The sequence below is a fragment of the Armigeres subalbatus genome, unplaced genomic scaffold (genome assembly GCF_024139115.2).
Source record: "Armigeres subalbatus isolate Guangzhou_Male unplaced genomic scaffold, GZ_Asu_2 Contig1729, whole genome shotgun sequence".
NCBI lineage: Eukaryota > Metazoa > Arthropoda > Insecta > Diptera > Culicidae > Armigeres > Armigeres subalbatus.
The window spans coordinates 253,099-267,930 of record NW_026942538.1 but is presented as its reverse complement, the minus strand read 5'-3'; the positions used below and the strand labels follow the sequence as shown (position 1 = coordinate 267,930).

General features: G+C 40.2%; 1 protein-coding gene across 1 annotated transcript in view; it reads left to right on the top strand.

Moving 5' to 3' along the window:
- The first annotated feature begins 1,484 nt into the window (after positions 1–1,484).
- Positions 1,485–14,832, top strand: part of LOC134203264 (uncharacterized protein DDB_G0290587-like) — a 37,085-nt gene continuing 23,737 nt past the window's right edge. The window contains 1 exon segment of the mRNA XM_062678137.1: positions 1,485–1,647. Within this exon segment, the coding sequence (XP_062534121.1) occupies positions 1,485–1,647 (163 nt within the window).

The window sequence follows — 14,832 nt, the reverse complement described above, 5'->3', positions numbered from 1 at the left end:
AACCAAGAACATGTAGGTCCCAACATGCAATTAGATTAAAGTTTCCTAAAATACAAGTTCCATACAAATGCTTGCACACTTGTTGATTTATTTAATAAAACGGATGAGATGAATTTTGCGTAAAAAGTTTAGTCACAAGATGAATCATCGCACAATTGTACCATGCGTCTCCATATGCTTTTATGCTTATATGCTGCTGAACGGTTTTCACAATCCCTACCTATCGTTACCCCTGAGAGGCTCAATTTTGCTTGAAAAACACCCGTGGGGACATTCAGATATCGTAATAACTTAGATTATTGTAATAACTTAGTATTTTAGTTAGAAATATAATCCATTTCAAAATTCGTGATAGGTTGTTGGCAAATGAGTCAAACTCTGGACCAAATGGGTTGAGTTTTCACCAAACTGGATCAAACACCTTCTGACTGCTCTGTATTACACTGTTTGTAACTAAGTTGAAGATTATTCGATAAGATATGTATTTATTTGGACACATATGCTTCAACATGTGCGATGAATTTTATAACCTTTTCAAATGGCGCTCAATTGGATTAAGCTGAACCCTGGCTAAAATGTGACCGCTGGAATTTTCTAAAAACTTATTATTTATAATTTCCTATAAGCAATCGGCAGTTATGGCGACTAACGTTTGTACTTTTCCAACGTTAGTCTTAACAAATATATTAGGAAGAAAATTACCCACCTTATACAATACTTCCTTTTGTTGCCAATTTTATCATATACAAATTTTGCACTTCCGACCAAACCCGTTCAAGCAAAAAATTGAACTATTACTCGGTTCGTTTAACTTCCCTTCCATGTGGTGGTGAAAAAATATAAAATCAAACCGTCTCGTTGAAGGTCAACGTCCAATGATGATGAATCGACGAGGTGCTGTGTCGGCGGTTTCGGCCTCTCGTGCCATGACTCATTATAATGACCGCATGTAGCCATTTTGGCAATTGTACAATAATGACTATAATCGCTGCTGCAGTAATGAAGTGAAAAATATCGAAAATATGTACGGAATTTGTGGCGGTAAAGCGAACCGTAACATATATGTTCAAGCTGTGTTTAGTTCAATTCCTTGTTCAATAGGAATAGGAAGAAAACAATTTCCTAGAATTTATTGTTAGGAATAAATGATATAAGAATGCACAAATGGTAATGCTGGGTAGACACTTTTACGTAATGCATTACGGGGTAAGATCTACCACACTGTGCTCTAGTTCTTACTATTCTTGTTCATAATTATGAGTGATGGTCGAAAGAGTATGGAACGACTATAATTTGCTTTTGGATGACCAACCTTTTGCTTCTTTTGGATGGAGTCAATGGAGTAAATAATAAAAATGAAACTCAATCTCATGCTGGAGCGCTCATTAATTTGGAAAGAAGCGGATACGAATTTGGTGGATCTGCTGAACCCTCTGACTGATTAGAGCTGTGTGTAAATGTGAGATTCCGAAATACCAAACGCAATGAAATCAGATCTCTGTACAAGTCAGAAACACAAAACAGCTGAAACAGCATTGCGGAGTTCGGAGTCCTTGGACGTACTGGACATACTGGAACACGATCAGCCGGATCATGGAACATCGGAACCACTATCCACTAAGGAGGAACTTGCTGCTGCCGTCTGGCGTAAAAGGATTTTTCCACAAAAAGAGGATAGCGACAATGCATCGGTGGTATTTTGATTCATGAACGGATGATGGCCAAAAGGATTGAGCGAGGTCCAGAAGGAATAATGGTTGGAGTGTCGATGCGCGATTCCGTACAGAGTATCCACGGTAGTTTGAGTCGGGTAATCAAACATTTCTCCGCATCTTGTGAATGAACCATTCCTTGTATTTATATGCATGCTGTATATCGCAAATAACTTATATTAGTAATACAATCTTAATTCTTAAACTTAACTTAAAAAAAAAAAAAAAACGAATTCGGAACTCATAAGAAGAAGCAAAAATATGTTTGAACTTCAGTACCGATGCATGGTCAAAATCAGTATTACCCCCTTTTTGTTGAAGCCGAACAGTTGGCGCGCCTTTGAGAGTTGCCACCTCTCGAAGGGTAAAAATAGCGGTACCTTAATCTAAAGAGGTCACACATTAAAATTGAGAAATATCTGAATAAAAGACGACAACTTCATTTCTTCTCAATAGAAATGGAGCAGAAAGACATGCACTAAACATATTATGCGGGTATACTACAACAGTTCAAAGTAATGGACGCAGTAGTTCATCCCGAACAAAAAAAAAACTTTGAATCTCGGATTCAATAAGTGCACAATTGCTCACTGATGACAAAACTATTAAGCGTCATTGTCGCGGTTGGGGGATCGATCCCAGTAAAATAGAGAGTCCGCCCGGATTTAACAAGAAAATTGGATGCATGGTATCGATAGTGAAAGCGAAAACTAGTTGCAACTATAGTGCCTATGATCGCATATCATTCCCATCTTTCTGGATTCCCTATTCATATGGGACAGATATGCGATTTTGGGCAGTATAGTTGATTATTGATAATGTTTTGATGATTGTGAGAATTGAGATAGACATACAATGAACTAAGCTAGTTGACACGTTTTGCAAAATATGTATTTTACAATTCGTCTACGTGGACTACGTCTGATTTTTTGCTTGTTTTTCAAGTTGTTTTGGACTTGGACTATGAACGTGTCATTGTCATGGTCTTGGAGAAATTAGCGGCAATAACGACATGGTGGCCCTCCTTAGCCGTGCGGTAAGACGCGTGGCTACAAAGCAAGACCATGCTGAGGGTGGTTGGGTTCGATTCCCGGTGCCGGTCTAGGCAATTTTCGGATTGGAAATTGTCTCGACTTCCCTGGGCATAAAAGTATCATCGTGCTAGCCTCATGATATACGAATGCAAAAATGGTAACCTGGCTTAGAAACCTCGCAGTTAATAACTGTGGAAGTGCCTTATGAACCCTAAGCTGCGAGGCGGCTCTGTCCCAGTGTGGGGACGTAATGCCAATAAGAAGAAGAAGAACGACATGGTGATTGAAGGATCGTTCATTCCCCATCGATCAACGACTTCGCTTTGGGTTATGATATTGCTCTACTAGCTCAACAGCACTCTGAATCTGATATGCAGAGTAAGCTGAATAACCTGACCTCTACGGCGGTCACCCGAATCGACCGAATCGTTGAATTTTGGTTTTTGTTTGTCCAATACGACCAACCTCTCAAACTTTACGATAGCCGGCCAAGTCCTTACAGTCTATCGCGCTTGGGATGGGAATGCTAAATCAATCACTCACTCCAGCGAGCCGAGAACACCTCTGCACTTGCCAAGAGATCATGCGGAATTTCACTTATTGGAAATTGGGATTCAATGGGGTTATGCAGAGGTTCATCTTGATTAAAGGGTGGCCAATGTAATGGGAAATAATTGTCTATTGAATAACGAACTTCTCAATTCATTTTCAATTCTAACAGAATGCTAGAATAGCTAAGATGAAGGTATAGGTTAGATGATAGAAACGGTATTAACTCCATTTCTAGTTCTTGCGAATTCTAGAACATGAGAAGTATACACGGGAAGATACAACGTAAGATAATGGAACGCGCCTGGAATTGAATTCATGACCTCCTGCTTATGAAGTAGAAACGGTAGCCATATGACCACCAAGCCCGAAAAGCGGGAAGAATCGGAAATTCAGGACATAAACCGTGAAAATGCAATCATAAATCTGCAACGTTTTTAATGAAGCTGGTGTAAGGAGCTAAAAGCTAAAATAAAAAGATGACAGTTGTTCGCTGCTTCTTTGTTGAGAACTAGGGTTGAGATTGGTGTCTTTGAAAATGTGATGTAAAATTTATTTGGAATTTATATAATAATTTTCAATAAATTACAATACAGGAATTCAAGACGGATATGTTAAGTGTTCATATCCACCTATAAACGGAGAATCAAATAATTGTATTAGGAATACATTCTTTATTTCCAAATTCTTAGAACTACCATGTTATAGGTTCGCCAGAGGTGAACCAGCCAAGAGCTGAAAGCCTCTTTAATAAAGAAGAAAAAAAAATATTATAGGTTATGAACCAGTTGTTCCATTACCAGGAAGAAGCCATTTCAGAGAATTGAACGTAAAGCCACCTCTCTGGTAATGTTGGGTTATTGCTCCTGAACTTCATCTCATAGCTCCTACGTTCATCCCATAAAAATGCAATGAAAAGTAATTGGAATTGTTTCCTTTGCTTATGATTATTCTCAGCAATTACACGCATGTTAGCAAAAAGAAAACGAATGCACCAACTGCTCTATGTCTTTGTTTTGCGATGAGAGATGAATACATGTTCAGTGAAATGAAAAACAGAACAGTTGCCCTACCAATAAAGAATTTCACAGAACTATCTACATTAAAATATTAAAACAAATGTTTAACAAAATAATTTTAATAAATCGTTGCATTCTTCTCTTGCTCGTTTACTGAACCAAAGACATATCATTCATAATGGTAGAAATTCGGCAGGATTCAATTAGAAAATTTGTTTTTGCATTTGTTAAATGACTTACCTCTCGAACGCAGCCTGTGTCTAGTACCGTTTTCATTTTTCTAAAGGAACATAGTTTCTCCTTACCGGTTTCCGGGAAGAAGTGCGTTGGGATGGGGCTGAACCGGTGACTTGTCCATTTGTGAACCAACTTTCCAACATCCATCGTTCTTCCAGACCATTCCCTTATCTCTCTTTTCAACACTTTTTGTTCCGGGTTTTCAGTTATCAGTGCAGTTTATCCATCTTGATTGTAATGTTTGCTTCCATTCGTTTAGGTCTTCCGAAACTACTCGATAGTTGATTGTTTGAACTTTGAGTGACCTTCTTCTAAATTAGATGTCAACACACTCCACTTGTGGTTCTTCAAAGACTTTAGGTTAGGTTAGGTAATCCTCGCTCCCCGATTTTCTCGCAACAAGTTTCATTCGACGGGAGGCAAACCCCTAGTTGATCATTTTTGAAAATAATCACGATCGGTCATTGCGTTCAAAAGTTATGAGGAAATGGAATATCGATTGGTTCATTGATTTGCTATGCATATAGCGTTTGCAAAAGCCATAAGGCTGATTCAAATATTTAAAAACAATTATTTCTCTCCCTCGGATTTTTTTTCCCCATAAATAATAGTTTGAGGGGGCAAAATTTTTTTTTTTTGAATTTTTTGAGGATTTCCAAAACATTCTTTAACAAAGTCGAGGAGTTTATTTGTTATTTTTTCAAATTATTTTTTTTTTTATTGCCACAATTTATTTACTTTGCAAATGTGAACAAAAAAAATATGGCCAAAATATAGGATGACGACTAAAATAGCAAATGCCATATTTGAGGTATAGCAGAACGAAAAACTCAAAATTTGGATGACTTTTTTTAGGGTCGGATACACCATTTATTCTTTCAATATTTCGCGTTACCGCATAATAAATGTTAATTTGTGTGTTATTTTAAATAATTTATTTAGTAAATTATTACTATTTTAACTATTTTATACAACTAACGTTTCCCTTTTTTCTTTCTACCTATAGGTATGACCAGTATATCAATGAACAAACGCACTTCAAAGCAGTAAGTACTAAAGTTAGGCAGTAAGTTGATACCGCCGTTTCCAAAATCTTCAGTCTTAGTGGCCTTCAAATTCTGATATACTCACTTATCACACTGTTGTTAAATGAAATGCAGACAAACGAATGTTTAACGCATATTAGGTCACGGTAATCGTTTTTCTTTACTTTTTCGACGATGCCGCACATCCCTTCAGTGAAGCGACGGGCCTCTAAATCATTGTCCACGCATCGTACAATATTTATGTGTTGCTGTTGGGGGTTCATCGCACGTATTTTGGAATCTTACGTGCGAGCAGCGCCGAAGTGTTCGTCATTGCCCTTGACAGTTTTTTTTATCGTTCTCTGCGTTTTGAGATATACCCACATACAATGATATACTCACCAATACACGCATAACTTTTTGTTTCAATAAAGTAACCCTAGAGCATATAGTGGCACAAGCTAAATTGCAATTTATTACACCCAACCAACGAATGTTAGATTTTATTACAATTCTGCATAAGAACCTACCTTAATGTGTAAAAAAATGAGCAAACGCAAAATTGTAGATCATGGCCACAAATACTATTTGTTTAAAAATTGAAAAAATCTCGAGTTCATTTGAAATTTTTCGTCTTGGGGTTCGTCGCTTTGAACTGTTTTTGACTGCGTTCAAATCATTTGCATGTTTTATGTTCGTCGAGGGAGTTCACATTCAATTTGACATTTCACATTAAATTTGACAAATTAAGGTTTTTTCAAATCTATCGCTGGGCGACTGAGATTATCTGTCGCAATGATAAGGAGGTTTCAATTACCCCGCTAGTACAATATTGAACAGCAAGTACGTAAGTCCATCAGTTTGGCGTAGTTGAATGTTCACATCATACAGAGTGAATTATATGAGTTTTAAATATAGTTATAACCTTTCGTCCAGATAAAAGCCTTTTTTTGTTAAAAAAAAATAACGCCACATCTACATGAATTTTAAAAGGGGCGAGGGGTTCTATTGGTCTAAGTGGTTATTGAACAACCCCAACTAGGTCCGATGTATTGTCAACCAGGCGTTCTCAAGGCGTTCCACCTTGTATTTCACGGGCGCCACTATCAATACTGAAGCAACGAGCAACTGTCATCATCTTATTTTACGCTTAGGGGCCGTACACATATTACGTAAGCACTTATGAGGGGAGGGGGGGTCTGTCAACATCATACGCGCCATATAAATAAAAAATCTTTTTTATGGGAAAAATCTTACATGGGGGGGGGGGGGGCAAAAAACCCAGAAAAATTGCTTACGTAATAAGTGTACGGCCCCTTACTGCGACGCAGCAAAGGCAAAATAAGAAGATGCCATTTATTCGTTGCTTCTTTATCTAGATTGGGGCCTCTGAAAACGCAAGGTTTAATTTATTCGGATGCTGGACATTTTCACCTTAATGGTTTTCTTCAGAATTTTGGAAAACGTAGTATTTTTACATTTGTTCAACTTTCCCAGTGAAATGTTCTATCTTTTCAAATCTTACTAATCGGTTCATCCGCTCGTGAGGAAATGCATCATAGGAAACGTAAACTAACTTTTATATATATCTTCTTCTTCTTCTTGGCATTACATCCCCACACTGGGACAGAGCCGCATCGCAGCTTAGTGTTCATTAAGCACTTCCACAGTTTTTAACTGCGAGGTTTCTTAGCCAGGTTACCATTTTTGCATTCGTATATCATGAGGCTAGCACGATGATACTTTTATGCCCAGGGAAGTCGAGACAATTTCCAATCCGAAAATTGCCTTTTATATATATAGAGAGAATAAAGGGCCTTTCCGAACATTAACAATAGGGCACTGCACGGAAACATCTCTTTCTCTTTCGTTCCTCATAAATTTTGACGTTTACTGGCCTTGTTGTTTTCTAATTTCTTTGAAGCGAGAAAGAGACAAAGTAGTCTATAACTAAATGTCTAGAAAGTTAATTAATAATTATTTGCGAACGTCTTAGAATAGACGAGTTTAAAAACTGCTGTCTTCCTTTTACTTCCACTAATTCGAATTGGTGGAAGTAAAAGGGAGACAACAGTTTTTTAAACCGAGAAAGTTAACCTTCTACCGTTGAATTGCTACAGTCGCTACCGCGGCGAATAAATTTTCTGCCGCAATCATCGTCGACGGCCATCACCGCTACCGACGCTATCATTATTGCTATCGTCGACTCTATTAAGACAACTATTAAGAGCAACCAAAAAACTGTCCCAATCCTGCATGAATTGCTACCGACAATGGCCACTCATGATTTATCACAATGTTCATGACGGCCACACGATGATTGTATAACATTTCGCCGAAAACTATTTCGCGGAATTCATTTTCGCGGTTGAACATTTCGCGGAATAACATTTGGCGGTTTGTAACTTTTCGCGGTACGACATTTGGCGGATTGTACCTTTTCGCTGAATGACTTTTGGCGGAATGTACCATTTCGCGGAATGCACCATTTCGCGGAATATTAATAATAATAGCCTTTGTTCATTCAGCATTCCGACATTATTACCATTGCCAAGTTACCATTTTGTTTTGTATTCGTTTAACACGAGATTAACGAGACTATCCTTCAGCATAGGCTTGCTTTGCAGTCACGCATCTTCCCGCACGGCCAAGGAATGCCTCCCAGAATATTTAGAAGTAGTTTTCAAAATTTCAATTGCCCCTTATACCGGGCAGATACATCCATTTAAAGAAGACGTTACCCCTCCTTTCGCCTTATACCGGGCAGACGCGTTAATCTAAAGAAGGCATTATCAACTCCTTTCGCCATTTAAAGAAGACGTTACCCATCCCTTCGCCTTATACCGGACAGACGCATTCTTTTAGAGAAGGCCTTATCAACTCCTTTCGCCTTATACCGAGCAGATGTATCCATTTAAAGAAGGCGTTACCCCTGTCTTCGCCTTAAACCGGGCAGATGTATTCTTTTAAAAAAGGCATTATCAACTCCTTTCGCCTTATACCAGGCAGACGCGTTCATTTAAAGAAGACATTATCAATTCCTTTCGCCTTATGCTGGGCAGACGCATTCTTTTAAAGAAGGCATTACCCACTCCTTTCGCAGATGCATCCATTTAAAGAAGGCGTTACCCCTCCCTTCGCCTTATACCTATATACTCCTTTTAAAGAAGGCATTATCAACTCCTTTCGCCTTATACCGGGCAGATGCATCCATTTAAAGAAGGCGTTACCTTCCCTTCGCCTTATACCGGGAAGACGTGTTCTTTGAAAGAAAACATTAGCAACTCCTTTCGCCTTATAACGGGCGGTAGATACGGTCGAGTCGAACCCGTACCCGATGGGTTCGGGTTTGAAAAATTACTACAATATCGGGTTCGGGTCGGGTACGGGTTTGAGAAATCAAATACTGCAAATTATTTTATTCAGTTTTGTTAATTGTGAGGCTAGTTTGTTGTTTGGGCTTACATTTTTTTTTCAATTTAAAGAGAACCTGAAAATATCTAGTTTGAATTTTTCGGGGAAAAATTGTGTGCGGGCTAAAATAATTAAATTATGTCGGGTTCGAATCGAAATTCTCGGGAACGAGTCGGGTTCGGATTTGCATTAAATGCATAAAAAAAAATGCCCGGATTTCATGTAATTAAGCAGAAATCGGTAGCATCAGAAAAATGGCATTCCGCGGAATGACTTTCGGTGAAAAAGTACATTCCGCGAAATGTCTTTCGGAAAAAAGGTGCATTCCGCGAAATGTGTTTCGGTGAGTTGATACATTCCGCGAAAAAAAATTCCGCGAAATGGTTTTCGGCGAAATAGTATACAACCCACACGATCATTTGCAATATAACATCGTAACAGACTCCTTGACTTGATGGTCAATTTTCTGATGTATCCACGCCGACGACCACCGCCGATGTCGATGCTGGGCCCCAGTGCTCCGGAGAACTGTCACTGCATTGGCATCGGTGGGAGTCGTCGGCATGATTGATGCAGAAATTTTATATCTGCGTGCCGAACTTCACCTCAACGATGGCGTCTGCTTAGTTTAGAAATTCAGAAGTAGGAAAGGGACGAGCCTGGATTTGAACCCACGACCTCCTGCTTATAAGGCAGAAGCGGTAGCCACTAGACTATTGAGCTCGTCGTTTTGGACTGTTGACTTAGTCGGTAAAAAATCAATTGACCGTTGCAAATGAAAAAATCAATGTAGTACCGTCGTCGGGGGTAACAATGGGTCAAATAGGAGTGAGAATGGGTCACTGTTTCAGCTACTTAGAATGCTTGAAGAATGGATTGTATGTATCTGAGGGCAAGAAGACTTAAATATAAGAGACCCTTTTGAACGATTTTGCTCTACGACCTCCAAGCTGCTGGTGTGAGCGATGACCCATTCTCACCCCTCAGACCCATTGTCACCCCCGATGGCGGTAGACAAAACTGAGCGTTTAGCAATAAAAGGGCTTGAAATTAGAAGACCTGCTGGATTTCGGAATAAATTTATAAATATTTGAATTTTTGGTTTATTTTTAAACTACCAAACAGTTCGGTAGTCCAAAATTTACCAAACACCGGAAAAATTGGTTTCGAGGGATACCACTGTATATGCCTTAGCATATGAAGCTGAAGCTTTCTAACTTCATGGTCAAATCACCGTTAAACGAATACCTTCTCATAAAAATTCCTTCGTTGATCATTAAATCTGAACTTGATCTACATTTCCACCGTTCGTAGCCGTTTGTCATTAACGACTAGTGTACCGTGAATGACCGTGCGGTCGTTAGATTTTAACATTCACATCCAGTTCCACGAGCCAATCACTATGCAAATGCTCCCTCCGGTTGAACTTGACGTTACCTAAGCGAATGTCAAATCCATAGAAACAAATTACCACCACCGAAAATCAAAATCAAAACAAACTAGTAAATCCATACTCATGGCTTGTTCACCTTTCTTGTCGCGCACGCTGTTCAATCAACGAGCGAATGATCTACAGCGGCCGTGCTGAGACCGCTTATTCGCTGCTTGCTCGGCGCTTGAGACCGATGACCGGTTGACGGCATGCCATTTAAGTGGTGACCTTAAACCACTTTCGTTGGTTTTCTTTCTTATTTCTGCTGAAGCCCGGCTCGAAGAAGAGATGATTCCATAGCAACAGCAGTAAATCTCAAAGGCAAGCCCGGCCCGGTGCTGGAAATTTCAACTGGAGAGTGGAAATCCATTCGATGGATGCAATGATCGTTGCTGTCAGTTTTGTGGATCTCGTATGCGTGTTTCTCAAGGTCTTCGCAACCTCCAACAATCGATCGACAGTGTGAACACAATAAATGGTGTATTTCGGCATCCGTTTTGCGGTTCCCGTGGTTGATCTGTTCCAAGTTGGAAATATCAAGCATACCGATCGCGCGAAGCGGCCTTCAAATGACGTCGGATCTGTTACTCACACCACGTTTTTTCTTCTTGGGTGTTCGGTGCACGTTGGTTTATTAGGCGCGTGGCTCGTGCGGACGTGATACGATCCACGATGGATGATTGCCGAGTATGTTGAGGTGGTTAATGATAAGGCAACATAAAGTTTGTGTTTACGAATATGATTGAAGTTTAGTAGATGACTCATTGTAGTTAGCCTCTGTTTCGATTCGTGATTCGAAACAATTTGAAAAATTCACAAGCGACAATACAATTATTTCGAATCTATAGCTCTGTTCATAGGGGAAAAGACGGCTTTGGCAGGTTTTGTTCTATTATTGGCAGGGGGGTTTTTGTCGACCGAATTTTATGAAATTTGGCCACCATATTCTTTGGAATGCTAAGAATGTTTAGGCCAAATTTGAGCATAATCAGTCATAAAACCCCCCTGACAATAATAGAACAAAACCTGCCAAAGCCGTCATTCCCCCTATTTGTCAGTACACCCGATTCTTTTTTTACACGGGGAATCGTTCCGTGTGAAAAAAAGTTTTCAGTTCAAAATTCGAAAATCCGTGTTAAAAAAGTCTTACGATTCCTCGACGAATCATGTAAAATGGAGCCACTTTCCAAAAATTTGGTATGGGATTTTTTTTACACGGCCGTATAAAAACAGAATCGGGTGTATTTTTTTATCTACTAAATTTTTAAGGTATCTGTGCAATTTCGATTATGTCAATCCAGTAGTCCTCAGCCAGCACGCTTACGTTCTAGTGCCGCACAACAATTTTGATCTGTTGGAGCACGCTGCCAAACAAAAATTCTTATGTAACTTGACTTGACAAATTGACTTTTTAGCGAAACTCACAACGATGTTCTTTTTCTTCTTATTGGTATTACATCCCCAACTGGGGCATTGTTGCCTCGCTGTTTAGTGTTCAATCAGTACTTCCATCCACAGTTATTACCCGCGAGATTTCTAAGCCAAGTTATCATTTGTGCATACCATTTGTCGTCAACAGAGTTTGTTACTGACAAACGCACCTCACAACAAGCCTTTATCAGAACCCAAACACAATATGACAAGAATCATTTGCCTTGCATGCACTGATATTTCGGAGAATACGATGCTAAATTTGTAATAATGGTTAGATTCTGAAATATTTCCAAGTCAGCAACAAAATTGTCTTCTTTTTTGTTGCTGACAAAAAAACGGATCTTTATCATTATTATCTCCGGCAAAAACAAAGCTTTGTCGTTAGTTCTCTTTTGTCGCTTGTTTTGCAAGCGCATCCAAGAAAAATTGATTTTCTGTGCATTCGTATATCATGAGGCTAACACGATGACACTTTAATGCCAAGGGAAGTCGAGATAACTTCCAAAACGAAAATTGCCCATACCGGCTCCGGGAATCGAACAAGAGGTTGTAGGTTCGAGTCCCATCGAAGGGAAAGTGGTTACCTCCAAATACAGGGTCCGGCTATTGAAGTGCTTCTTAAGAATAAACAGGCAAATTGATCAAAACAAAAATGTTTCATTTCCGTTTCACTCAGTTTCACAAGTAAACATATCACTTTTTGAAAGTTCATGGGTAAAGGTCATTATTTTGTCATTGAGCTGAACCACTCGTCGCAGACGATTGAGGAACGCATCGAACTAGGCCCGCATGTGCTCTTGTGTACAAGAGGCCACCAGATGTCACTTCAGGACTTACACGAAATTTTGATGTTTCAGAGCAGCCGCGGCCTTCAACATAATCCTGATAGTCAAATTCATAGGGTTTATGTCCGGCTAATTCGCTGGCCGCTCTTAGCTCCAAATGACCCCTGTGTCCGATCACGGACGATTAGCGGGGAATTGTCGGTATCTTAACCTCGACAGCGGCACCTTCCCTCTGAAGGATGCCTGGAATGAGCCACCCAGTTAGCTCGGTTGGAATGTGGACTGTATCAACGCCCTTCGGCTGAAGGGCCTCCAAGTCCGTACGATAGCGACTAAGAAAATTATTTCTTAACTCTTGAAGCCTTGAGAAAGGCTATTTGGTTTGGCTTGTCCAGGAATAAGAAAGCGGTTTCTATTTAAAATAAAGATGTATTGTACGTGATAGTTCACAACAAACTGAATGCTCTTGAGCGAATGCACATTTCTTTTATACATGTTACTGAATGGAATCTGCTTCCTGATAGGTCGGCCAATCAGCGTGCGTCATGTTGCCAAGTCGTCATTGCTGTCGGTGCTCTCGTCTTAGGCTTCTTCTTCTTCTTTGTCCTTGCTGGTGGCGTCAGCTTCATAACGGGACTTCGCGAGCCAAGCATGCAAGCTATCAATTGCCGTTTGGATGAGGAGTGCGTGTTCATTTTCAAAACATGGTTGTTAGTAGGAAGGGGACCGAAACACCCGCGGTCGACTCGTGGTTAGTAGGATGGGATGTGGGATTTTGGGGTGATTAACTTTAGGATTGGTAACTTGGGACAAACATTCTATCACGTTCGCTTTGGGCGCGAACACCCTGAAAACCCCTTATTTGGGTTTCTTCACTTTTTGAGCCGGCGTCTAATCCTGTCGTAAGACTCAACCCCTGGTATCAAAATAAGGACGTGCCCACGGTTCGACAACGTTTTGTAGAACTTATTCCCAATACGTATTTTGTATTATATTGCTTTTACTCGCTTTTGAAGCAGTTCAATTGCCGGACCCTGTACATTTTTCAAATCAAAATCTTCCACATAATGTACATATTCACAACTGAGTTTTCAGATCATCAATCATCAATGCACAGCATATGTGCACATATGGCCAAATTGATATGACATTTGCGAAAAAGAATCCACGTGTCTCGGAGGGGCTCGAACCCTCAACCTCCTACTCTCTATATAGGCGTGATAACCCCTACACAACAAGGTCACGTTTGCGAAAAGCCATCAGAATGTGAAAACAATGTGTGCTCGCTTGACTGTGGATATACAAAGTGATTCATGCGACGCCGCCAGATACCGTTCTCCTGTTTACCGCCGAGTATTGTCCGCAGCACCTTTCGCTCAAACACTCTGAAAGCTCTCCGATCAGCCTCCTCCTGGACGTTAATCATGTTTCATGGCCGTATAAAGTTACCGGAAGAATCAGAGTAGTATACAGCGCGAGTTTTGTTTTCGTTTGCAGACTACGGGACTTAAGCTGGCTACGAAGTCCGTAATAAGCCCTATTTGCAGCTGCAATACGCGCTTTCACCTCGCGGCTAACATCATGATCGCACGTCACTAATGTCCCAAGATATACAAATTTTTCTACCACTTCAAATTCTTCACCATCCAGCACCATTTCGCTACCACCACCACTAATGAACCCATGTTGATTGCCAGCGACTATGTACTTCGTTTTGCTGGTATTGATCGTGAGTCCAATCCTCGCTGTCTCCCTCTTAAAAGGCACAAAAGCCTCTTCCACTGCACGGCGATCAATTCCGATAATATCGATATCGTCCGCAAATCCCAGGAGCATATGTGATTTTGTGATAATGGTACCGCTTCTTTGCACACCAGCTCTCCTAATCGCTCCCTCGAACGCTATATTGAACAGTAGATTCGAGAGTGCATCACCCTGTTTTTCGGTAACAAATAACGTCGATATTTCATCCGCAACCCTTACACTTGATTTCGATCCGTCCAACGTTATACGAATCAGCCGTATCAGTTTCGCCGGAAAACCATGTTCAAGCATAATTTGCCATAATCCATTCCGTTTCACAGAATCGTACGCCGCCTTGAAATCAATAAACAGATGATGTTTCTGCAAGTTGTACTCCCGGAATTTATCATGGATTTCAGGGTAAACATTTGATCCATCGTTGATTGGC